The sequence below is a fragment of the Elaeis guineensis genome, chromosome 4, assembly GCF_000442705.2.
Source record: "Elaeis guineensis isolate ETL-2024a chromosome 4, EG11, whole genome shotgun sequence".
Classification (NCBI taxonomy): domain Eukaryota; kingdom Viridiplantae; phylum Streptophyta; class Magnoliopsida; order Arecales; family Arecaceae; genus Elaeis; species Elaeis guineensis.
Window position 1 is genome coordinate 10,562,126 of NC_025996.2, and position 27,614 is coordinate 10,589,739.

Sequence of the window (27,614 nt, forward strand, 5' to 3'; positions counted from 1 at the left end):
AACTAACCACTAGCCATCCTTTAAATCAAACTTACCCTCGAATAATGAAGAAGTGCATGCTTCATCGATTCATTCTCTACCCCGCAGACTAGGCAAGTAATAGGAAGCTCCATATCTTTGTCTCTGAGAAGTGTCTGAGTCGAAAGTTAGTCCCAGACAATATTCCAGAAGAAGAATCTAACCCTGGGATGGGCAGTCACTCTCCAGATTGAAGCTGCCTCGATTCTCTTGTTTGGCACTAGTCTGCTTTTCTCAATGAGTAAGCTACTCACCAAAAAGATAGATGATGTCCTAAATTCTTCAACCCCTGTCATCAGCAATGATCACATCATAGACCTGTAGATGGTTGTCCACTTCCATATATATCGGTGTAGATCGGCTACTGAGAGAGGAGCAAGCTGAAGATCCAGGCATCATGACTCATCTCGACCAAAGTCCTATCTCTAATTAATCACGTTCACTGTTGAAGTGCGAGTATAAATCTTCCTTTGCATGGAAAAACAGTCATGGTCAATCTATTTTTTTTAGAAAAATTACGTAAAGTATCTATCATATCTTAAGTAAAAAAATAAATGATTTTACCTCATTAGATCTAAAAACTTTAATGTATTTTTAGAAAAAAATTACAACAATTTTCAATCGGTGAGAATTAGACTTTCTCATAAGTTTTTATTTTCAATAAAATATAAAAAATTATTATTATAAAAAAATCTACTTTTTCATCTTTCTCCTGAAAAAATTTTAACCAAACATGAAGTATTTCTCAATTTTTACTTTGATCATAATTCTCCCCTCTTCATTTTTATGGATTTGGATTTTGCATGAACAAAATTATCAATATGCAGGTTATAAAACATATACGAACAAAGCTGACCATCAACAAAGTATATCTCCCTAGGTTATCAGCTAAATGATTATTATCAAAATAGAAATACACTTCTATCAATCTTGAAATGGCCAGTTATTATATATTTTGAATTAGGTGGACTAGCACGGCCATCTGGTTTGCCTATTGTAATCAAAGAAAAATGCGAATTCCTTTACTAATCTACGCTTGAAACTTCCATCGGAGACCTTAGATTTCAAGCATTAGGGACATGCAAGTCTCTAGTCTGGCATTTGGGACCTGATAAGATGAAAAAATCAAATTGGCGGTGCATAGTTTATTTGATTGTTACTTATTATTTCAGGAAAATCTTCAAATATATTCTTAAACAATAAATAAATATTAAAATAAAGAGTACCAACCAGTCTAGGTACTACTAGATGCAAAAAAAAAGAAAAAGAAAAAGAAAAAAAAAAAGCATGCAAAGGACCACTACACAAATGCTAGCAAGATTTACATCTTCAGAACAGAAGGGAAAAAAAAAAAAGAAACAAGATATTTTTGCGTGCCATGAATCGGTATATCTTATCAAATGTTCCAGAGTGTTTTCATCATTTTAAAATGCCAAGAGAATTGTGGTTAGCAAACATTGGAACTTTTTTATATAATAAACTAAAAATGTTGTAAAGGATTGACCAAGCTAGGGGCCTCGCATAAATTTGGAGTTATACCTAATTGAAAACTAGAACAGGCTATGCAACAAAGCAAATGCATGGAATTTTTAAAAAATTACTAAGAGGGTCTCACCGTCGTCAAGGAGTCCACTAACTGGTATCTTTAAGATACTTTATGACTTGAGACTCCACTAACTAGGCCATTTCTCGGTATCTATCTGGATCATGCAGATCTATCATTGTAAAAAGAGCATACGCCTAGTAAAAGAGAAATTTTATTAATTTTTTAATGATTAAAATTAAGTTCAAGAAAGGGTATTTCTATGTTTTATATCTCTTATAAAGTTAGGAATGTTTAGGTATCCTGATAGTTTGAAAATAACAAGAGAAACAACTTCTAAGTTACCTGAACTAAACTATCTTACTGCTCTTAATCTTTTAAACGAAAATTGGTTTTGATGGTGAATAAACTAAGTTATCTTGCCTTTCAATGCTAGTTTTGGCGCCATTCAATAATTTGACGATGAATAGCATAAATATTGTCGATTTCTGGGGACTCGAAATCTATTTACTAAGGTTGAATTATAGATAACTACCATCATAAGACTTTTTGACAGTGGTTAGTGCACCATAATTTGATTCTTGGGCTCTGATGATTCATTTTTGAGGCTAGCTTGATCTTGGCCTACAACAGGGTTAGATCTATCAAAATATTATGATATAACCTAAAGTCATTGAGTTCGTTTTCGGTTGACGTTTTTTTTCTTTTTTTCTTTTCCTCTTTTATGCTAAAATTTCAGGAATGCAACCAAGGCACTGCGAGAAGATTACTTGATTGATGCTGACGCTATATGCTTCCCTTCTACCTTCTACAAAGGACAAGATCAGATGGAACTATCTAACTTTCAAGGCACGAGACATGGCGCATGTCTCACGCGCAACTTAACCAAGCTCACAAGTCATGATTTATGATAGATTAGTGGGTCGTAACCCTCCAAAATCTTCATATGACTTTTCCACTGTCAAATAAAAAGGCCAAACAGTTTAGCTACCTCCTTTTGTGTTTTGGAACACAGGCGCGAGAGTTGGGCAAGCTAGGGCTACAAATATCACCCAAAAACCGGAGCCATTGGCGCAAAATGGTCACTTTTATCCCAAATTAAACATCCAAATCCACATTCTAATCATGCAAATGTGAACGTGTTTCTAGTAACTTTTTATCCCTTCCTTAAAATTTTCTTTCTTTTCTTTCTTTATTATTTATTTATTCATTTATTTCATCTCCCCTCGTCCTATTATTTGAGGACAATAGAAAGATGACCCCATAAGAGAGGAGGGTCGCGACAATTGAAGCACCTGGCTCTATAATTCAACATGACGTTCATGGCCTCCATCCCTTATCACTTCTCAAATCGGTTGGTTCTCATCAACCTCCACCCACCAGCTCCCTCTCCTGTTACAAAGTAAAGAAGAAAAGTAGCTTGCCTAAACCATGTCCTCCCACCATATAAAGCAAGAACAAGTACACTGGACCATTGTTGCTTTCACATTAAAATATCCAATTAAGTTTGCCAAGCTCCAGATTGGTCATTTTAATCAGAAACCTAACCCCTAACATACGTCGGCCGTAACTATGGGGGTGGTGGACGCAGGGGCCCATCCATCCTCATTACAATCCATGCCCATCGATGCTGCTGACCGAACGAAGGACTGGCCCACTGGTTTTGGTTTGCCGTCGATGAAGGTTAGTGAACAAATGACATCATGGCTTAGGCCAATCCACGAAATAGAGGTCGCGGGTGGGGCCCAGTTCTTCTCCACCCAAACCAACTTTTAACGACCATTAGGCGGAGCTTTTGGGCTTGCAAGTGGGTGGAGCACAAGGAGCCGAATCTAATAAATTAAGGGGTATGGCAGGCAGAGAACACACTTGGGTCAGGGCTGTTCGAGGTTTGGGAGAGGCAAGGAAAAAGCCCTGGTGAGAACCACATCTCCACCCACTTTCAACCCTCCCCCGGAGTGCTCGTGGGAACCGCATCAACCAGAAACACATTTCACGTTAGCAGTTAAAATCAACACGACTAATTTTCTTAGTCTTTTGACAGCCGAATCGACACCCAATTGGTGGAACGTGGGGACCACACGAGCGGGGATCGATGGGTCCGTGAACGAGTTTGAAGATGGAGTGCATCGAAGAATTTTCCCCCGAGAGCGAAAAGTCGAGCCGTGAAGTCTTGGGCGGCGGGGAGTCCAGTTGCCCGCTCTAGCCACGTGGCACTATTCTGTTGGACAACTTTTACAAGCGGAGCTACGAGAGACACGGTATTCCCCGTCCATCGTCAGTAGCGCGCCGCCCATCGCAGCGGATAGCCGCTCAACGCAGTCATCTGCTGCCCCGTGGATTCCTGTTCTCATCTAAATGTCTAAAAGTGGTAGCCATCATACGTCGTATGATGAAGTAAATATTGGATCACGGGAACAGCCACTGGCGCGTGCGAGAGTTCCGTGTGGAACGAGCCTTACGCCCAATATCTTCCACACCAGCGTGACACACAGCAAACCAACCCACAGCCATCGAATGCTCATCACGCTGTGTTCATTCACCATGGACCACTTATTTATCAAAATGAAAGACGGGGGCCGCTTGCCGAGAACGGGTCACGAACGGAAGCAGTATGGTACACCCCAACAATTTCAACCATGAACGGCCACGTCTTCGTCAGGACAGACCACACAAGCAAGAAGTCTGGCAGCTTCCCCACGCCATCCACGCACACGCGGACCAAAACAACTCGGCCGCCGGTGCGGGACCCACATGTGAGCCGATAGAGCCACCCACCAGTGTCGATGCTGCGAAATAAACGGACAGGGTATCTTTCGCCCGAAAGAAGGATTAGACTTCCATCGCGCGAATCCACCGTTGGATCGCCCACAATGGTCTCTTCAGGATCTATACAAACGGAAGTTCTAAGAGCTTTGAGATCGATGCAGGACGCGATCCAACGGTCGACGTCGAAAGATACAATCCGGACCGGAAATAAACTCCCCCATAAAACCAAAACGCATACAATACAGGTAGATAAGGAGCATTTTATTACATTCCCCATCTTATGGACATTGTCTCCTTTCCCTCGCTACAACAAACTCTCTCTTTAACATTCTTCTGTCTTCCTTGCTATTTACATTTAACCAGGGCTAAGCCAACCTATTATCACAAAACTTCGGTATAAGGAGAGTAGTAAACACGTACGTCCATTCATATCATCTAACACCATAACCTGTGATTGCTTCTCTTTCACTTCCGTGTTTAGCTACACTTCCAAGCCTATTTAAACTATGAGCTGTCTGAGGTATTTTCCATCTGCTCCTCCGTTTCTCTGTGCATGGATGTGAGTCACCAGCACCGGCCTCCCCATCAAGAAGCACAGAGTGCCGTGGATGATATCCCCATGTAGCTATGAACTATATGACATCAAGAGAGAGTTGGGGTTGGTGTTCTTGTCTTCTCTTACATACGTATATTCTACGTCTATACTAGTATGCATTCCGTGGCACCACCGGAGCAATCTAGAACTCCAAGATGAGGCTACCAAAGGGGGCCCTGTGAGGAATGCCCTTTCGCCTCTTGGCGGTCCGGTAGCTGAGGACGGTCGGCGGTGGGGTCGACGGGGTGAAGCTCTGTACTGCATTGCTCTTCTCGCTCCCGCGGCTGGTGCTGGTGTACGACTCCTCGGAGTCGGAGGCCGACGAAGCCGCTGCTTTCTTCTTCTTCTTCTTCTTCTTGTGATCAATAGAGGTCCCAACAATCTGGGCATTTCATCGAGCAATACATTGAATTAAAAGACAAGAATTTGAATCTCCACTGTAAGAAAATAGACGTTGTTCCAAGCGAAAGATAAGGGAATAGCGAGGGAATAAAGGAGGGGACGGATACCTTGCAGCCGAGGGAGCAGAAGCGGAAGGAGTCAAGGAGACTCCGCTCGCAGACCTCGCAGTTGTTGGTGACGCCTTTGCCGGGCCTCGGCTGGGGGCGCTCGTTGAGGAACACCACGCGGGCGCTGTTGATGATATAAGTCTGGACGCCGCTGATGTCCAGCACCTTCTGTATCTCAGACACTCTGATCACATCATGGTAGGATGACCTCCTTATCTGCAGTAAATATACCACAGAAATTATATCTCATCAGAAGTAGAAATAATTAGAAGCCCAAAAATTGTCGCATTGGTGGGAAATAACACAGAAGTCCGGGAAACGTAGGAACTAGGAGACCGAGAAACAAGAAAACCGATAGCTTAAAAAAAAGAAAAAAAAAAATGGAGAACCGGATTCTTAATTGATAAGACCAACAATATAGCATTTATTGAAAAAAAAAAAAAAAAGAAACACGAATTGCAAGAAAAACAGGAAAGTCTTCGGAACAAAAAATCGGTGTATGAAGCATTTAGATTGAAGGAAACAAAGATACCTGAATGGCGCGATGGTCGCGGTGGTGGGCGAGACAGAGCGAGCAGAGGGCGCCATTCATGCAGTCAAGGCAGTACATATTGCACTCGCTTTTGTGGGAGTCAGCATGCTGCTTGCATTGCACAAAAAAACTGGTCGACAGCAGCGGCCGGAGCCATGGCGGCCACCGGCTGTCGTCGTCCGGTCCTCCTCCTCCCTGTTCCAAAGCCAATTAATTCCCGTTCCACACAACAACTGACAACTTATTGAGCATTAAAGCAAAAACAAATCAACTCAAATAAAACAACATTTGAACAAGCCAACAAAAGAATAAGAAAGAGAGCATGAAGAATAGTAAGCTCACCATGGCCCTTCTGTTCTTGAATTTGAGCTCCTTGAAGGGGGATTCGTGATCGATCGCCAGTTTGTTGAGCAAAGTGTTCTCGTTTTTTTCTCTATCTCTCGCTCTCTTTTAAGGATAAGAGAGACGCACTCGGCAGAAGAGAGGGGAAGGGTGGGGGGAGGAGAGCGGAGAAACAGAGAGGTGAGAAAGCTTAGAGAGGAGGGGTTAGAAGGGGCTGCAAGGGATGGGGTTGAGGTCTTTGTAGACTTGAGTGGGCGTGAGTGGGGCCGGGGGGGAGGGGGGTGGTGAGGGGCTGGGTTGTTCTTATCCGCTCGTAGTCTCTGCTTCTCCGAGGCTCCCTCCGAGTCTAAGCTGCTTTGGTTGCAAGGAACCCTGCTTTACATCCCCCCACCACATTAAGCCCATTTGTTTATTTCTGATGCCACTTTTTAAATTAGGTCTACGTTGTTTTCTTGCCTCGCTTTATTTATTTAGGGATAGGTCTGGGGTCCAATTACGATGGTGCCAAAACCAACAGAGAGAAAAAATAATTATCAAGTTACAATCATGAATTAGGCCATGGACCACATTCTTGGCAATTAGACCAAAGCATATACCTTGCCATTCTTGGGTGAGACACGTGCCGGCAATGCTTGAAATCGTGGGTACACGACTAGTATGCAAGAGGCTCCGTATCACTCGTCTATCTGATTCTAAGACCTTTTTGTACTCTGGATATGTAGCAGGTGGTGGTTTGATGGTTGAAGAGTTTGTATCTACTTGTACATGACGTATGAGTGTCATTAGTACGGTATTGATTATGTAGCAACTAGCATGAGCGAAATTATACTATTCAGAGATGTATCTAATTTTAAAACTTTCACAGAAGAAGCCGGAAACTAAATATTACTTGAATAGTTTTTGATTTCGTCATGAATAGGCTTCAAGAAAATTGCCTCACCAAAGCACTTACTTGTGCCTGATCTTTTTGACTCACGAGCCCCTGATCCGTATCTGTTACTACGATACTGCCAATAAAACTACAACCTAATCCTTCGTCACAGATAACAATTTATTCATAGCATGTACAAGAGTGGATTTCACACACAATCCACTTAGTCACATGTTGTTTCCTCTTCCAGCCAATTACGTTTGAGGGAGTATCCAAGCCAAACTGATCTCCACCACAAAAGACACTCTAAACCACATCCTCCACTAACTGCCTCTTTAATTACGGTTGCTCCTATTTAAGGCCAATCCTGACATTTTATAAGCCTCTAGAAAGATCAGCTTCAGCTAAGACAGCAACGGGATGGCGTAGTCCACGGGAAGGTCTATCGCAGGATGTGGGACACCTGTTTGGAATACAAAGCTATCAGCCCTTATTTCCCGAGAAAAGTCCGATTTATGCGCGATTCGGCGAATGTGGACAGAACCATCGCGGAATTTTCTAGTGGAGGGTCGATAGGATTATTAAATTCTAGTACTGTTGCTGCCATGGAAAACCTCGACCTGTGGTTATGGGAAACCCTGCTTTTAGATTGACGAAATTGACTACTGAAAAATTCTCAAGGGGGATGATATCATGGCTAATGGAATCGTGCCGCAGGTGTTGGGCTGTCAGATTGTTGGACACGTAGAAAGATTGCCTTCTTTTAGCCATGTCTTATATGCTTCCAGTTTTCGGAAAGGCAGGATGAACTTAGTGTGGCCGGAGCAGCATCGGCTAGCTAGTTCCCACCGCATTTAGTTTGCAAGGTTACTACTTTATCGACGTTTTTGATGGTCCATCTTTCTATCGCCTGCAGCATGTGGGCTCCCAAGGCATGTGCTGGTACGGTCATAATGGTACGTTTTTTTTTTTTTTTTTTCATTTTTATAGATAGATAAATTTAGGTGGCCTTCCCTGAATCCGATACGGAGTTGTGACACATAAAGAAGCAGAGATGATGATATCTGTTTTCTTTTCTTCCTTTTTTTTTTTTTACCTTATTATTCGAGATCTTCGTCGGGTGCCATGCAATTTACGTGGTCCTCACACTAAGGTTAAAAACAAAATATTGGTTATCCTAATTTCCAATATTTGTGCTTTCGAATTGGAGTTATGTATGTATTGTAAAGAAAAACAAATATGCATTAGTGTTTTAATTATAAGCCAATTGATACAATGTTTCCTATGAGGTTCTATCCATAATTCATCTTCCAATATGGCACAAAGTGAAGCAATTTTATCACACAATTTAATCTGCTCTGGCAAAATTAGCTAAATGTTACATAAAGCGGCTTTCTTGTTTAAGTTTTAAATATATAATATCTTCTCATTCTTTAGCCCCTCTCCCGTGTGTCTTCGAAAATTTTTTTATTGCCCTGTCAATCAAACTTACCAACGTATATTTTTTGAGAAAAACACCAACATATATATATATATATATAGAGAGAGAGAGAGAGAGAGAGAGAGAGAGAGAGCAACCTCAATCTATGATTTTCATGTTTAATTTATTTAGAACGAACATACTTAAAAATTTAGAAGAAAAGTGAACCAGCCATATCAAGAAATCATATAAATTTCAGGTTAAAATGTCTGGAAAAAAATTCATCAGGCCGATGAAATGCTCCAATGATAACAAATGATTCCACCAAGTTACCATGCAGCAGAACAGTCGGTCCAAGTCATACTAATGTGCCCATGCTGCAAGGCAGGTTGATTTTTTTTTTTTTTTCATGGTTGCGAAGTCTAGCTCACCTGATGGGCCTATTGGCTTCACTCCATCACTCTTGAAATGAATAAATTCTGACGAGCCGCCTCTTGTCGGCCAGGATGACCGCATGCTTGATGGGCAAGTACAACGCTCTAACTGACCATACCGTGCCAAGTTGTTCATTGTCCCGTGGTGCCTCGCTCCACGTCACACCCATCTACGTGTCTACGTCTCAGCCACATGATCACTATCCATGATAAAACAACCAACAGTGATTACGACTGCCATCTTTCTTAATTGCGTCTTGTGTCATGGATTAACTGACAGGTATAAGACCACTTGATCTGAAAAAAAAAAAAAGGCATAATATTTATTTTAATTTGATATATAATTTTATAGTAGCTTTATAAAAACTAAGGTTAAGGAGCCGTATGTATTATTAGGTTTGGGTGTTGACCAAAAGCGGACGGGAGGGACGGCTCCCGAGGTGAAGGCGGTGGGCGGTGGAAGCCGCCATCCACGGCACGCCAGGAAGGACCCGGGAAAGGAGAGCCAGCCGGCCATCGCGTCACTTTCGCGCCATCCACCACGGCACTCGCCCTGGGTCCCATCACTACCAGCCGACCTGGTGGACTCCCTGTTCGCACGTGTGTCAGATTGCCCACGTGTGTCATGGCTACCCTTTTGGTAGCTCATCGTTTCCTCTCTTCGGTGCAGATAATAATTAGGGTGGAGGTCCACCTGGAGCTGTGAGGGCATTAATTGACACAACATTTTTTTTTTTTTTGGGTAGAATTGACACAACATTAGTCATCCATTACACAGCATGAAATGGGATGGGCAACATGGGTTGTGTAAATTTTATCCTTTTTTTTTTTTTTTGGTGAAAGTAAATTCCATCCATTTTGATGCTGTTGATTGGAGGCTAGTATTCATCGACCTATATTCTACATAATTGATTTGATTGATACCTGTAGCGTATTAATAAAATGCATCTATTTCTGACTTTGTTACTTTTATAAGGGGGCTTGAATATAGAAATCAGATTACATACGTATCCGCCAAATATTATAAGCTCAATGTCATAATCATCTAGTTTGAATTAATCCCACTTAGTTGAATCACGACAATTCTTTGTTTATCCTATCTTGAATCGTTGCATGACATAGGACATATAAGTAGCTCATAACCCTTCATTGGATCAATATACATTTCGCTCCTAGCTTCTTATTATCTAATAAACAAAGACGCGATTGGCCTATAACTTCCATTCAATTACTGATTCAATTTGTCAATGACCTAAAACAATCAGATGATTTAAATTATGGACCCAACTTGTATTAGACTAATCTAATTTCAAGAGACCGTTGGATGCTTGACTTCCCTTGATGTCCCTCAGCACTTGTGAGTCGATAAAACGAGGGATGAGAGAAAGACAAGGGTAGGAGGCTTTTGATTAAGCAATCACAAACAAGAGAAGAAAAAAAAAGGTCCATGGAATCGTCCAGAGAGAGCAGTGCTAAAAAAGCCTCCAGTAAGGCACCCAAAACATTTTTTTTAAAAAAAAGGGAAATTCTTTTTCACTGCAGCTGCTAGTGGGATGACTAGGGCTCTTATAAGATTCCAAGGCACTTTCCAACCCAAAATACGTGAATTACTCCAAACCTAATTATAAGTACCAGTCAACTTGGGCATGAGTCGTGCCCCACCTACTCGGCTACTCCACCGTGATCATAGATCTTGGTGGAGAGAGTAAATAGTTTAGTGCTGGTGGGTGCAAAAGGTTTCCAATTACTGCTCGCCGTAGTGGAGTCAACTGCCACAATGTTGGGAGACTTGGGTCAAACCCCATGGCCTCGAAAGTCTATGGAAATATCCTCAAACAAGACTTGAATCGAAGACTTCTTTTATGATATGTTTCCTATTGATCGCATAAAATCCTGACTACGAAGAAGTTAAATAGAGCAAAGGACAGATGTATATATACAGGAAGTTTCCGAATAAATTAAACTGAGAAAAGTTGATGCCACCATTGGAAAACTAGTATTTACTTGGAAACAAAGCGTTCAGAACGTCGGGAGAAGGTTCATATGAAGCACTCTATATTGATCGTATATAGATGGAGATAAAGGTGGGACAATATCCATATGAAGCACTCCGGATTCACCTGTACATGTGGCTTCTGCAAGTTGGCAGTTCTTGTCTCCGAGATAAACTTAAGGTGAGGTTTGGCGTTCAAATGGCCCAGGCTATGGTTTGGTCCATGTCTTCTAGCAATCATTTCTTGTCCTATTGCACGAGTTTCTTTAGCAGAGCAAAACGGGCTTTATGCCTTGTGGTTGGAAGAGCTTGGCTTTTAGTGCTTGCTTCGCAGCTAAGTCTAAGTCATCCAAGGTGTGGAAAGAATAAAAGAGCGCGTGGAAAGTTGGAACCTGGAAACAGTTCCAGAGTTGGACCTGGATCAGATAAGCATGAAAATATACAATGTTCTATTTGGGTTTCAAAAGGAGAGCCTCATGGAGTGGCAACGCTACGGTCGAGTACGGTCCATGACTCCTATTTTGCATGCCGAGAATCTCCACTTTACTCAAGAAATTGAGAGTTAAAGTGGAAAAGGATGCTGCAATAATTTTATATCCATATAAGATCTCCATGTGAAACTCAGGGCTATAAGTCTGTAGATCAAAATTGGCAAAAGGCCATGCTTTAATATTGATACATTTTGGAAAAGGTAAAGCAAGCAGTTGAGGGTGGAGCCAGTATCATTATCTTGCAAATGGACGCCTTTCAATCGATATAGTAATCCACAAAGATGATGCCTGTGAGCAGTTCTTGGCCATATAGTGTAGGGGTTAGTCCTGCCTCGGTACTCATGAGTTCCCCTGAACCTTATCGAGATAAAATATGACCCTTGCTCCGTGGCACAACTGCTGAGAGACTTTACCAGCAAACTAGTAGGCATCGTCCATGCTTGTCCAAATTTAGCACGAATGTGGGCTACATTGGTGGCCGTGGAGAGAAGACGGTCTCTTTTGGTTGGAATAACTGTTGCAATGTTGACCTCATTGAGTCTGAAGCTGGATTACAATTTAGGTTATTTAACTTCTGGAAGAGTCTGCTTGAAGTGGGTCACAAGCTTGGCAACGGACCGAACGTCCGACACAAGATGCAGCAAAAACCAGCTATTGCACTGTTAGATGACCCTAGGAAAAAAAACATTAAATTTATTAAATATTTTTTATTTTAAAAATAAAATTACAGAGGTCAGTATGAAATATATATTTGATGTTATTATTATTATTTTTATTTTAAAATTTTTCATTATTTTTTCAAAAAAATAATCATTATTTTAAAAAATTAAAAATAATAATCTTATTTTTATTATTTTTAAAAATAAAAAATTTATTTTTTTATCATCAATATTACGTTATTATTTTCAGTGTTTCACCATCATTATTATTTTCACCATCATCATTGGCATCATATTTTTTAATACCATCATCATTATTATCGTCATTATTTCTATCATCATTATTATTATACCGTTATTATCTGCACCATCATCTCGATTGGATGCGAGTTAAATAAAAAATTCATCAATCTGAATTTAACTTATTTTTTAAATATATTAAAATTTTAAATATAAAATTAATTTATTTATTAAATAATTAATTTAATTTAAATTATATAATTTATTAATTAAATAAATAAAATTATATTAAATAGATTAAATAGGTCAAGTGAGTCTTAAATAAATTTAAATAAATTTAATAGATAAAATAGATTGGATTTAAAAAAATAAAAAAGGATTAAATAATTTTTAAACAAAATAAATAGGTCTCAAATATGTTAAATAAATCGAGTCACGATTCGATTTAATAATTAAATAAATTAAATAGATCAAAATTAAATTTGAATCTGATTTATCTAATAAATAAGTCTGGACGGATTGTACGTTGGTGGGACATTCAGTGTGCAAAGGAGAAAAAACAGGGCATCCGGGAGAAGGCTCGAAGAATATGAATTGAGAAACGTCGCAGCTGGTATTATTTTTAATAATGCAATCCAGGGGGCATTCCAGTGGCAAGAGTTTCTGGAGGTAGCACGGTACCACCAGTCCTCCCTCGAGCAGCCCCGAGTTAGGACATTAATGGAAATTGATGGTCATTAATAGTGCATTAATGGTTCACTAACTATTGGACACCAGATGCTGTACCCAGAAAAAAAAAACAAAAAAAAATCACCGAAGACCAGATGGCAGGGGAAGTGGGGAACAATACAGTGTCTGGTATGGAATATGTCTTGAAATGATTCTCTTGCTTATTGAATGTATAAAAAATTTCTCCAGTTGCATGATAACAATTGGCTGGAAAGGGAGGTTTTCTAGGGGCGGTAAGTAATCCTTTGAGACTGGTTGAAGGGATTGGAGCATAGACTCCAGAGGACACAGATGGGTCATTTTTATGGGTTCAGGACTGACAACACGCTGATAATATTTAACCAGGACGGCCAGCCCATTCTATGGCTTCAAATACGATACTGGCGTTGACTGAGAAGTAAACAGGTAAAAAAAGCTGTGGATCATCAAAGTTTTTCACACTGCTGCAAGGAATTGATGTTCTTGCTGCTATGATCTCAGAGTAACGTGAGCAGCAATGTGGGCATTGTAATTTAACACAGGTTGGGGCCTGTATAAAGTTCTCAAGTCTAGGGCCTTGTTCAAAACGCAGTAAATGGGCGTCGGTTCTTTACGTCCGTCTCAGTAAATGGGCTAGTGGATGTGTGTGTGTGTGTGAGAGAGAGAGAGAGAGAGATTCAACTCAAATTAAGATTTTCATAAAAAAAAGATTATCTAACCTTAACCCCTAACTATGATTCACCCAACATGTAAGCTGCGAGGCCAAATGCAACACAAGCCAAAAACAAGGGGAAGCAACAAATCCATCAGCTGTAATTTCTTCAACTTTCATCAGTCATTCGGACCAAAATCTGCTGGTTCAATTTGAGAACTGAATCCCAAGTCTACAACCAATGCAAGCCAAAGATCACTCCAATAATGTTTCCTGTAACCACTGAACTGAAGCGTTACTGGGTCACCAAATGACATCTTCCGACGATCTCTGCAATTCATTTTTCTTCTCCATACGTTAAGCTGTTAGCTACCATTGCTTTTGAATTCTTGCAATTGAGCAAAAACAAAAAAGTCATCGTTCATTAACTGATTACATTTCAGCAAAGCAGCAAATGTCCATATTATCGACAAGAAAACCTAACCAAATGACCACATATAGGAAGAAATTTAGCAAGTAGCAAATTCCACCGTGAGCGGAAACTCCTCAATCATTTCTATGGTGCTTCCATTAGAATGTCTCCACGCTCATCACTTCTTGGGCTATCTACATTTGCTCTTTTATTCAGGCAAGTCTCGAAACAAGTAGGCCAACCAAAGAGCATACAAGATAATGGCCAAAACACAGTGCGCAGAGCGAACAACATGGCTGAAACAAAGCCACCAACTTGAGCAACAGCAGCAAAGAGAACCCACATCACAGTGTTGGCCTCCACGTATTCGCAGTAGCTTGGAGCACACAGCATGAAGTAATCTGTCCAATTGAAGCTAATGGCCACAACGTAATCAAACTTATTGGCACCATTCGTCTCGTCAATATTGTCCAATTGGGGATCTCTAACAGATTCGGCTAAATATATATCATTGTCTGGAGGAGGCCAGCTAGCATATTTGGCACATATCTGAAGCGAACTTCTAATGGCTCGTAAGAATGTGTCAAGACGCTGGTCTTCCTCATCTTTCATTCCCATGTTTGAGATTAAGAAGAATGAACTAGCTTGTGAAAGACCCCCTGGAAAGGTTGGAAAAGAAATTTGTCTAGTTTCGAAGTGAATTTCCGGAGATGACAATGCTAATCATAAGTTATGGCAGTGTTTCACAAAGAAGAGTTTTTTAAGTGTAAAAAGAATTGCATCCTATGAAATATTTAGTTTGATCAGAAACTGTAGTACTAACTGAAATTAGTAGAATAAACAGAAATTAACGATCATATAAATCCTCCAAGATACCAAATATCCTTATACAATTGATTCGCACCAGCATATTTTAAATAAATCATAAAACACAGATTTACGAATTGGCAACTGAAAGAAGCAGACTTCAGAAACCATTCTCCACTTGCTTTGCTGTCATGCAAACGAACACTACAAAAAAAGAGGTAATTAACGACATTTTCGTGCCGACGCTTTTGAAAGCGTCGGCAGGTTGCGCTGACCTGCCGACGCTTTTAAAAAGCGTCGTTCTTTAACGACGCTTAAAAGCGTCGTAAACTATGTGCGTGTCAACACCGACGCTTTTAGCAAAAGCGTCGTTAAAAAAATAAAATACCGACGCGTTTTAACGACGCTAAAAAGCGTCGTTAGGTTCGTTTAATACCACCCTCCTCCCGTGCCCTAATCTATCTACCGCGCCGCCCCTTTCCTGCATCTTCTCCTCCGCGCTCCGGTCTTCCTCGCCGCCGTCCTCGAGTTCCTCTCCGCCGCCGTCCTCCGAGGTTGGTCCTTCTCCTCCCTTTTTCTCTTCGCAATGCATTTTTTTAGGTTCGTTTAATAACGTCAAAAGCCGTCAATGAAATGGACTCCTCCGGTGCGACGCTGCGCTGCGAAAATGGCCGCACTCATCCGCAAATCTCCCCTCCGCTTTGAAACCCTCCCTCTGCCCCCTAAACCCATCTCTCACCTCCCAAATCCAGCTCCAATCTCTTCGATTTTGGGTCGGAGAACCCTCCTGGGCATTCGGTTCCCGTGCTATTCCTTGCAATCTTTGCCCGATTCTACTTCTAGTGGTGGCTTTTTTCCGGTTAGGGGTCGTCTTGGGTTTAGATTGGGGCCGAAAGGTTGGGATTTTGTTCGGCTTCGAGCGGTTTCGGATGGTGGCTTTGGTTCCGGCAGTGATGATGGTGGTTATGGGGGGCGGGAGATGGGGGCGCCGGTGACGGATGTGGTGGTGAGAGCGGTGGGAAGAGAGCGGTGACGGATGTGTTTTCAATCTTTGCAAGAGTCAAGTCCCTCTGTGGTTCAGATTCAATGGCAGTAGGATAGATCGATAATTTTGCATCTTGAATAACCATAACGTGTGCAACCTCAGGAAAAGGAAGAAATAGTGTAGAGATTAAGGAGAAACCAGCAAGGTTTTTGTTTAATAATTCTGTTAGTTAGGCAAAATTCAGAAACATATGCAATGTATACATGCCAGGTGTATTATCTTAAAAACTAATGCAAATCTAGGTGACATTTGTTCAACAGTTTTTAAAAAAAAAAAAAAAAAAAGTCATGAATTGATGAACCAACTACAATGGTACTGTTCTCCCAAAAATCAAATACTAGTATGTTGGTGAACATTGTAGTAGAAGCCTGATTTTTAACATGAAAAGGATGCATAAAACAAAAAATAAGATGGGTGCATGCGTATATATATGTGAAAAACAAATTGAAGATAGGATGCAACTAACAGTTCATTTGTTCTAGTATCTTCAAAGTGACATAATAATTTGTGACCAATATCTATAAATTCATAGGAAAATCTTTTCCCAGAAAAAAAAGTTTGCACCTTAAGCTAACAGGTAAATTTATCATGTAGATTTAAAATAGACTTTAAGTTATTATTAGGTCCATGGAACTTTTCCTTAGTAAGATGAGTCCATGGAACTTTAGACTTGATCCAATGACCATAGTATCTTAAATTATTAAACGGGTGGACCTCATAAAAAGAATATTAGATATTTATTTTTAAAATGTTTCTTTTGAATGAAAAATTTATCTTGTTTATTGAAATGGATTGTACAATACAAGCATTATATTCATGATATATACATATCATGATAATGCATATTGCAATATTTTTAACATTTTTATACAATTGAACTTAGAGTTCTCTAGATATTTTCAATGTACATGACGGCATACCCAAGCTGTTCCTCCTGTAGCCAAGCTGGGAACACAGAAGCAGATTTCCTTAACCATCTTGTTAGTTTCTTCCATTATTTGTCACTAAGATCTTGACTACTGTTTCTTGTTATCAAAAGATCTTGACTACTGTTAAGTCGGTCACTGAAGCAGAACCCATTTGTAGACCATGGGGTACCAATACAGAGTAACATACCTTCAAGTCTTCAACTCTAATCCAATCTAGACCACAAATGAGGCTTCAACTTTTTCACTACTCATTGAACTTTAAATTGACTAATCACTCAACCTCCAGTACTAAATGCTGATTTAGATGCAACAGTTGAAGTGGGTGTGTCTTGCAAATGATGTGCCATGCATGGAAGTGTTGGACACTTTGGTGTGTTTATCATCGACTAATTAATAATGTCGAATCATCTTTTTGAGGAAAGGTACACCCTTCCAAGTATCTATCAGGTTCTTTCAGATGTTGATTACTCAATTGCCTACTTGCATGTTGATGCAAATCTGATAATAAATCAAGGTCATCATTTAGATTCTCAGTGTCATCATCTCTACTCAAAGTAGAAGTCACGATATGTTGAGCAAACTTGTACTAGCATAGTCATTGAAAAGCCTGGTGAACTTTATGAACTCCAATATATTTTGTTGCTTGACTACCAAATGCTTGCTTGAAAGAAAATTCTACATAAGTTATCTTGAATTTAGGATCTAAAAATAATTGTAATTACTAGATACAATTATGAAGCCTTACAATATTTGTTAAATTTTCTTTGCATTTCCATCACCATAAGACTAATTGAATGATTTTCATTTGATGCTTCAATTTGTAAAGGTTCCTTACTTTCCATATGTCATGAAAGTATGAGGTTGGACAATTGAATCCATGGTCCACTTTTAGTGGCATGATAAAACATATGATACATTGAGTTCCAACATGCTGGCACATGTAAGCAAGGACATTTCTCACAAGGCACTTTCATGAGCCCTTTATGTACTTTACAATCTCTCACACATTAATAATTATATCTTCGATTTCTTGTAGCCCATCTTGAACAATGAGATTAAGTGCATGAGCTGCACAATGAATATGGAATAACTTCCCCTTGGCTGAAAGCTAATTCCTCTCAGAAAATTTTTCCTTAAGGAACAAAGCAAGTGAATCATTTACTGAAGTATCATCCAAGGTTATACCTAAAACCTTGCCATCAAGAATCCAAGATTCCAATCTCTCATTGCCTTTAAAATCACATTGGTTAAGGCAATTGCTATGTGAGGAGATTCTACCTTGCCAAATTTTATGATTCTCTTTTGAAGTTTCCAATTTTTATCAATGAAATGAACCATAAGCGATAAATATCCCATTGTTTGATTGAAGTCCACATAAATGTTTCCTGGTTCCCACCGTATCATGGCTTGCTTTCTAAAACGCAAGCAGCATGTTGGTAGAAGGCCGTTCTGCCAGAAGCTGGCTTATTATCTGTCAAAGAAAAGCTTGTTGGAGACTGTGTTGTCTCTCATCCTTGCAACCTTTTTTTTCAAAAAAAGAGAAAAAAAAAGGTGTTTCTGGTCCCCTCAATTTGTTCCATGGCTAGTCCATTGAAGGATTAGGCCTGGATTTGGATAATTAAAATGTATTTTGGTTCCGGATCAAATAAATTTGTTCACCTGAAAAAAACACACTGCTTTAGAAAAATCGATTATGTTATAGAAATATTAATACCATCCGATAGTTTGTATGTCCTTATTTGACATTGATTTATGGTTGAAAGTGGCTTTGTTTGATTTGTATGGTCTAATGTTCACATACTACTGATCAGTCCAATCAAATGACACTTGTTTTTTTTTTCCTTGTGGCTCTTAGCCTAATGCTAGCGAGATATCAAGCTTTTCATTTATCAGATTAGACTTCATTTTGTTGTGATTGAAAAGTTAAATATCTTTTCTGTTATATGGAGATTATGAGCACATGGTGCATAGTTTTCTATATCATTGTGAAATATTCAAGTTGGTTGATAATCTCTCATTAAATTGTAGTATTAGTTGCAACTTTTTATCACAAAAATGGCTAGATTTTCAAATGCATGCTAAGTAGATTTTCATGGGTGTTTTTGTGATGGTTGTGAATTTAATGCTAGGCAATGTTAATTATGAATTAATTTTAAAAAAAAATTGCATTGCATAGAAATATAGACCCGTCTTTTGATTAATGTACATATTCTATTGTATCCGTACATTTATTTATTTTTGTACGGATAAAAGAATTATGTACATTGATCAATTGATTGTCCAGTATGGACAGTTTGAAAAATGTGAGTAATTCTATAGGTCATTACCATAATCAAATGGTATGCTGAGGGTTCGGAATAAATTTCGGATGGTATTTTCCTTTTGTTCTTCCTATACGGAAGAACTAAGGAGAAATGCTGCCGAAATTTTTTTCGGCTCTTGTTGCATATCATTTGATTTTTGTAATTGACCTATAGAATTAATGCATTTTCTGAATGGGATAGGACCTTCTTTACCTATTAGTTGATGATAGCAAGCATTTACTATGTAAACTTTATGTAGCTGTTATTTTTTTGGATTTTATGAAATGACTGATATTTTTTACTCATTGCATTAATATAGATTGTATAATTTTTTTTATTTTTAGATAAATTGCACGTTCGATCAGTTTTATCCTACAATGGACAAAAGTTGGATAAATAAACCAAGAAATAGTAAAGAATATTTAGATGGAGTTCATGACTTCATTAAATTTGGTATGGAGAAAAGTAGTTTGAATGGAAAGATTTTATGTCCATGTTGGAAATGTGTAAATAGTTCTTCTTTAGATCCACAAAATGTTGAAGAACATTTGGTATGGAATGGTTTTTTAAGAGGTTATACCGACTGGATTTTTCATGGAGAATCTATGTTGCCATCATCATGTAACCAACCCCTGACTCATTGCGGATCCACTAGCTTAGAAGACAATTCTGCAAGAGATGATGATATAAGGGGTTTGATCACAGATGCTTTTGGATTTGATGTTCAAAATTTAGGAGAATCCAGTAGTATACAAGAAACAGTTGGGATGTTTGATGGATGTACGCATACGGGACGTATGCATGTTGAGGAGCCCATACATACATCTAATGATGAGACAGCTCGTTATCACACCTTAATGAAAGATGCAGATGAAGAATTATATCCGGGTTGTACAAAATTTTCTAAGATTTCTTTTCTTGTACATTTATTTCATATCAAATATTTGAATGGATGGTCTGGAAAGAGTTTTACCATGCTGCTCAAGTTATTAAAGGATGCATTTCCAGAAAGCACTCGTTTACCACCATCGTATTATGAAGCCAAGAAAGTAGTAAAGGAATTGGATCTTGGATACGAAAAGATTCATAGTTGTCCGAAAGATTGTATGTTATATCGGGATGAAAACGCTAATCAAGAGTCATGCAATGTATGTAGATCTTCAAGATGGATAACACAAAAAGAAGATCGAGATGATGTACTGAATGAATTGGATGCAACGCGGAGTAAAAAGAAACCGGCCAAGGTATTGCGTTACTTTCCTCTTATACCTAGATTGAAAAGGATTTATGCATCATCAAAAACAGCTTCATCAATGAGATGGCATCATGAAGGACGTACAAAGGATGGAATGTTGAGACATCCAGTAGATAGTCTTCAATGGAAAGCATTTGATGATAGGCATCCTGATTTTGCCTCTGATGTTCGTAGTGTTAGGTTTGGCTTAGCTTCTGATGGCTTCAATCCATTTCGGACCCTGAGTTCTACCTACAGCACTTGGCCAGTCGTTTTGATACCTTACAATTTGCCACCGTGGATGTGCATGAAACAATCATCACTTATCTTGTCAATGGTTATTCCAGGAGATAAGGGTCCAGGCAATGATATTGATATTTTTCTACAGCCTTTGATAGAGGAATTGAAACAGTTGTGGGAGGGTGTTGATGCATTTGATGCTTCCAACGGCCAAACATTTAAACTACGGGCAACTTTGTTATGGACTATTAATGATTTTCCAGCATATGCCAATTTATCTGGCTGGAGTACAAAGGGACGGGTCGCATGTCCTTGTTGTGGAGATTCAACACATTCAATTTGGTTAAAACATGGAGGTAAATTTTGTTACATGGGACATCATCGATGGTTGGAAGCAAATCATCCGTTTCGATTTCAGAAAGATTTGTTTGATGGTACTATAGAATTGGGATGTGCCCCTATTCCACCTTCTGGAACTGATGTTCATAGACAAATGGATGGCATGAATTACAGCTATGGTAAGCACTCAAAGTCCTCTAAAAAAAGAGGAATGGATGATGTTGAAAGCTCAGTGCACGAAGGGTTACCAGAGGAAGTCAGTATCAGTACTATAGATGCAGAGTTGTTTCAAGATCCAGACAATTATTTCGAGGATGAAAATGAGGAAGACACACAGATAGCATCTACACAACAGCCAAGTAAACATTTATGGAAAAAATGAAGTATCTTTTTTGACTTACCTTATTGGAAACATAATCTTATTCGGCACAATCTTGATGTCATGCATATAGAGAAGAATATTTGCGATAATTTACTTGGAACATTTTTAAACCTTGATGGAAAGAGCAAAGATAACATGAAGGCACGTCTTGATTTAAAAGAAATGGATATCCGACAGGAACTTCATCCTAAAATGCTTGCTAATGATAGAATTTATGTGCCTCCTGCATGTTACACAATGTCTGCTCGAGAAAAGGATAATTTTTTGGGAGTTTTGAAAAGTATCAAAGTACCCGATGGATATGCATCGAATATTTCACGATGTGTGCATCTAAAGGATCGAAAACTTTCAAATCTTAAAAGTCATGATGGTCACATATTGATGCAAGATATTTTTCCAATAGCTTTAAGATCGTCATTGCCGAAACAAGTTGTTACAATTGTACTTCGATTATCATCATTCTTCAAGGCATTATGTTCCAAAGTTATTGATCCTCGAAAACTTGATCAGTTAGAATCGGATATTGCAATTACACTTTGCCAGATGAAAAAGATTTTTCCTCCTGGATTTTTCACTATTATGGTACATCTGCTCGTTCACCTAGCTTCAAAAGTTAAAGTTGGTGGACCGGTACATTATAGATGGATGTATCCTATTGAGAGGTATTATTACAAACCTTAAATCTTTTGATAATTTTATTAGAAACAACAGCATACTGATATTTTAATAAATATTTAATTCTTGAAGGTATCTTGTGCGTCTTAAAGATTATGTGCGAAATAGAGCCTATCCTGAAGGCTCGATTGCTGAAGCATATATTGCGAATGAATGTTTGACATTTTGTTCAAGATATCTTCAAGGTGTAGAGACTATTTTTAGTCGACCTCAACGGCATAATGACTTTGTGGAGAATGCAGAACTGTATAAGTTCTTAACTGCTGAAAAATTCTTGGGAAGAGGTGAAGGTATTGTACTTGATCAAAAATCCTTAGCACAAGCACATCGTTATGTGTTACTTCATAGTGACATAATATCTGACCATCGCAGGTTAGTATATTTAAGGAATGACATCAAAATTTAAATTTTATATTAGATATAATGTTCTAAATGATATATTTATATTTTATGCAGTGAATTTTTAATTTATCAGAGACGAGCCAATCATAACATTCGTCCTAATGCAAGGATTGAACAGTGATGGTTGGTCGAGTTATTCCCTATGTGGCTTTCGAATCAGGTGTGATTTATATTTAATTATGGGATATATTAATTTTTGATACATGTTTAATATCAGATAACTCAACTGCACTTCGTCATATCATTTTTTGTTAGGTATCAAAGATGATGGAGACAAATAATTCAGATGAACTAATAGCTCTTGCTCGAGGACCTAACAAGATTGTGAATAGATATAATGGTTTCATAATTAATGGCTTTAAATTTCATACTAGAGAACGGGAGAAATTTAGAAAAACACAGAATAGCGGTGTTATGGTGGAAGCGGATGGAAAATCCTATTATGGTGCACTTAAAGATATCTATGAGTTGGATTATTATGGAAAATTTAAAGTAGTACTGTTTAGATGTGATTGGATAGACATAAACTCACCAAGGGGTTTGAAACAAGATGCAAATGGATTTACACTTGTAAATTTTTCAAGGTTGATACACACTGGTGTGTTATTGAAGGATGACCCATTCATTTTTTCATCTCAAGCTCGTCAAGTATTTTATGTACAAGACGCAAAAGATAAAGATTGGTTTACTGTCATCAAAACAAAACCTAGAGACTTATATGATATGGAAAACCAAGTGGAGGATGATGACGATGACACTTATACACAATGTATGCCCTACAATTTTGTGCCAGCTGATGATTTAAATGCTACGACGACGTTGGTTAGAACAGAATTCGAAGAAAACACTACTGCTTGATTGTTACTGGTAATAATTATTTATGATGTATATATTTTGCATTAATTATTGTGTTATTTTACTCCATATATTAACTGATTCTACCTTTTATTTATATAAATGCTAGGTGACATCATGCGTCGCAGGGGATGATATGCTGGTGTGCAGTTCCAGTTTTCACAGACAGAGGCCGGTACGTCTTCTTCAGCACAGCAGCCTGAGGCCAGTTCAGCTGCACAGCATTCTGAGCCCTGTCCTACATCATCAGCACAGCACGATCCTCCTGTTCATCAGTCAGATGATGAGATACACGTGCAGGGTATATATTATCTTTCATGTAATTTTTTTTTATTTCATTTTATGTATATTTATGATATAGTTACTTTTATGTATTTTTTGCAGACGGATCCGGGAGAGTACGCCCCAGACGCGGACCCACAGTAGTACGAGATGTGTGGCAGATGCGTGAGGGTGAGAGAATTGTTGTGGAGTGCAATCAGCTAGGTCAGCCAATTAAGAAAGCTGCCTGCTTATTGACTTCATTTTTGGGGACTGTTGCTCGGAGGCCTCAGCTATGTCCGTTGGGCTATGCAAAATGGAATGACATGCTTCCAACGTACAAAGTTGAGCTCCTCCGAGTTATAGAGGTAATGAATTGATGTTCATACTGTATATTAATTGTTAATCATTTATATAATTTATTTCATTTAACTTTTTTTTTTATAGAGCAAGTTTGTTCTCCCTCCATCCACTCATGATTTTGTAATGAAGTCTCTCAACCGCAAATGGAAAGAATATAAAGCACAATTGAAGAAGGACTATATGAGACAGGGTATGACAGAGGAGGAGGTTGCTAGGAATTGTCCTCCTGATGTACCCCCTCATCAGTGGATGGAGTTGGTTCATTACTGGTTCTCCGAGAGGGCACAGGTATATTATCTGTTTATTATCTTTTTTTTCTAAATATTTTATAAAAATATTGATTTTTATTATATATTATATATATAACAAGTTCTTTACTTTATTTTACAGACTTATTCTGTTATTGGTAGAGCTGCACGAGCAGCTCAGTCTGTTCCTCATACATCGGGGTCGAAGAGTTATGCACGACTCCGACAGGAGTTTGTATGTTCCTTAAACTTTCATAATTAACTTTTAATTTTAATGTTCAAATATTTATATAACTAATATCATTATGTATCGTGGACCATGTCTGTATCATGATACTCATATATTTTTTTAAATTATCATAACTGTTTGCTTAAAATTGAAATTATTTGTGTAGGAGGATGAGCATGGGAGGGAACCCGGACAAGTGGAGTTTTACCGGATGATTCATACTCATCAGGATGGTACTTTTGTTCGAGATGAGTCGAGAGATTTATATGTACGGCATTATTAATATTATATTTTTTGCAATGATTTAAATTTAATTTTGTTAGCTATTAATGTATAACTCTTGTTTTCAAAAAAAATACAGGAGAGGGCTACATCTCTCATTGCGGAGCGTGACGACGAGTCCGCAGCATCTATGCAGCAGAGCCGTATCGAGGCCGAGGTATTCACAGAGTTGATGGGACCAGAGCGCTACGGCCGAGTGAGGGGTTATGGAGTAGGAGTCACCCCCACTCAGTTATCTGAGGTTAGTAGATATACGCAGCATGCTGCAACAGATGTTCAGGATTCACGCGTTCGCAGACTCGAGGCGGAGATACAGGAGATTAGACAGAGTCGTGCCGCTGAGATGGAGGAGATGCGACAGAGCCGTGTCGAGATGCAGGCCATGAGGGGACAGATTGATCGCCTTACATCTTTATTAGAGATGTATGGTTCATCTCAGGTAAACACATAATATTAAATATATATTTTTATATTAATTTAATGATTTATATATTTTATTTATAGATATGCAAATCATGCTTTTGATATGTTTTTTGTAGGCTCCTGGCATATCAGGCACCCGTTGAGATAGCGGCACGTCACGTGGAGACAACGACGACCATCCGCCTGCAGATTGATGTTATTTTATTTTTGTTGTATTTTTATATTTATTTATATTACTCTTGATTGTAATGGATGATTAGTACTTTATTTTTATTTATATAAAATATTATCTTTTGGTTTGATTAAATTTTCTATTTCAGCTTGCTTTTGATGTGAATGATGGTGATTGTACAGGTGTGAATGTGAATGTGGTGATTGTACATGTTTATTGTATTGTACATGTTTATTGTACAGGTGTGATATGATTTCGTACAGGAATGTATTGTATTCTTTTTTTTTTTTTAGATAATATCTGTATTTTTTTTTTCCATTTAAAACCTTTAACGACGCTTATAAGCGTCGTTAAAATTATTTTAACGACGCTTATAAGCGTCGTTAAAGACAAAAAGCCGATGCTTGGAAAAGCGTCTTGGTAGACTGTACTGTCACGCGGGGTCATTAACGACGCTTTAAAGCGTCGTTAAATTTGTCTTTTGCGACGCTTTAAAGCGTCGTAAGGATTTACATTAACGACGCTTATAAGCGTCGTTAAATTTGTCTTTTGCGACGCTTTAAAGCGTCGTAAAGATTTACATTAACGACGCTTATAAGCGTCGTTAAGACAAATTTAACGATGCTTTAAAGCGTCGTTAATGTAAATCTTTACGATGCTTTAAAACGTCGTTAAAAATTAACGACGCTTTTAAAAAGCGTCGGCACTATTCGTCCCCACTCTTACATAGTCGACGCTTTGCCGACGCTTTTAGAAGCGTCGTAAAGCGAAATAGCGACGCTTTAAAGCGTCGTTAATGACCATTAATAGCGTCGTTAATGACCATTTTTCCTGTAGTGTCGGTTGAATGTCCCAATTTTATTTCAGAAATCTTGTACATTGTTTTAGGGATATTTCGAGTAGATTGTTGTATTTTGTTATCCTTTATGAAAGAAAAAAAGTTTTCTCTAAGTTGATAGCAGTGATGGTTGTTATAAGTGCTACATTGTTAATGATACAGCATACTTACAAGTTGAACATGTAATATATTATCTCAAATACAGTTCAAAGGATTCAAGAATCATGTTTTGAATTAAGAACTAGTTGCATAGTTAAGGATTTCCTACTATTCCCGACATGTATATTCATTTTCTGAAGTTAGAATATCATAAAGTAATGGTTTGAATTATTTTAAGAACCTGTAAGTATCCCCCTTGAACTTCTCTGAGACTCGCAATCTTATCCCCTATTATATTAAAAAGTTTTGATAAACACCCCTAACATTTTATTGTTGTTACACTTACACACCCTATAGTATCAAAGTGTTGAATATACACCCACTATTTTCAGAAAAAAGTGAAAAGAGGCACATTATCTTATGCAGCTTCGAAATACCTATAAGAACTTTTTTAATCACATGCATCAAAATATCATAATTTTTAATAAAATTTCATAGAAAATATATAAAATTTGGCTAACAAATTGCAATGTATCACATGAATTTAAAATGTATCAAATTGTTTTATAATGTTTTATAACATAAGATAAAGTATCAATGCATAGATAGAAAAACCTAAATACATCCAAGTGGATTCAAAAATACATACAAAATACAATGAAGTCCTTGATATATCAAAAATGGCCTTGGTACAGCCAAAATGGCCCTGATACATCTAAAATGGCCCTAATACATGTCATGGTTGAGATGAATGGAGTGCACTGTTTGAGACAAATGATTTGCTGCTAGCTGAAAGAAAGCTGGCTATAAAAAAGATTGAGCAGGTTGAATAATAGTAGCTCCTGACTGGGAGGACAAAGGCTGGGAGGGAGCTGGCTATGAGGAAGTAGCTCCTAGCTGGGAGGACAAAAGCTGGGATAGAGCTGGCTGGGAAGATGTACCCATTGAAGTTGCTATCTTCTTCCTTCTCTCACTGTCTTTAGCCGATAAAAAAAGTACAAAAAGATAAGTAAATATTCATTAATTTCAATATTGAATGTAAAAGTACCTGTGATCTCTCTCTTTTCCTACTAATTTGGCTCTCAATTTGACTAGATGTAAGTGGTATCTTATTTCTTCTTCGCCTTGTCCTTCCTAGGGCCTTAATTTGTAAGTCCTAGAGTTATGGCCCCACTGTTGGCAATTTTTGTACCTTAAGGATGTACCCCTCTTGTATCTACTAGAATCTTTTGGCTCATCCTTTTTTTTTCTTCTTGCCTTCTTGGGTCTACTTGCAAGAGCCCTTAGAGGAGGGGGGATA

At 38.4% G+C, this 27,614-nt stretch overlaps 3 protein-coding genes and 1 long non-coding RNA gene across 4 annotated transcripts in view; 2 read left to right on the forward strand and 2 right to left on the reverse strand.

The window, feature by feature from the left end:
• Window positions 1-4,576: 4,576 nt before the first annotated feature.
• LOC105043913 (protein RGF1 INDUCIBLE TRANSCRIPTION FACTOR 1) lies at window positions 4,577-6,579 on the reverse strand. Its single transcript, XM_010921640.4, has 4 exons — window positions 6,309-6,579; window positions 5,967-6,161; window positions 5,435-5,650; window positions 4,577-5,307 (listed from the first exon to the last, which is right to left on the reverse strand). Exons 1-4 carry the CDS (start codon window positions 6,309-6,311, stop codon window positions 5,068-5,070), a joined length of 654 nt encoding a protein of 217 aa, XP_010919942.1. The 5' UTR covers window positions 6,312-6,579; the 3' UTR covers window positions 4,577-5,067.
• Window positions 6,580-7,693: 1,114 nt separating this feature from the next.
• LOC140857122 (uncharacterized) lies at window positions 7,694-9,915 on the forward strand. The gene is made up of 3 exons (XR_012140611.1): window positions 7,694-8,135; window positions 9,105-9,313; window positions 9,430-9,915. It is a non-coding gene; the product is annotated as an uncharacterized lncRNA (long non-coding RNA).
• A 4,002-nt stretch (window positions 9,916-13,917) lies between these two features.
• Window positions 13,918-27,614, reverse strand: part of LOC114914116 (uncharacterized) — a 36,937-nt gene continuing 23,240 nt past the window's right edge. Inside the window, exon 3 of the mRNA XM_073255520.1 lies at window positions 13,918-14,847. Within this exon, the coding sequence (XP_073111621.1) occupies window positions 14,333-14,847 (515 nt within the window). The 3' untranslated portion in view covers window positions 13,918-14,332. The remainder of the gene's footprint in view (window positions 14,848-27,614) is intronic.
• Window positions 22,838-24,783, forward strand: LOC140856909 (uncharacterized). Its single transcript, XM_073255127.1, has 4 exons — window positions 22,838-24,028; window positions 24,108-24,311; window positions 24,414-24,506; window positions 24,667-24,783. The coding sequence occupies exons 1-4, from the start codon at window positions 23,843-23,845 to the stop codon at window positions 24,781-24,783; spliced, it is 600 nt and encodes a 199-aa protein (XP_073111228.1). The 5' UTR covers window positions 22,838-23,842.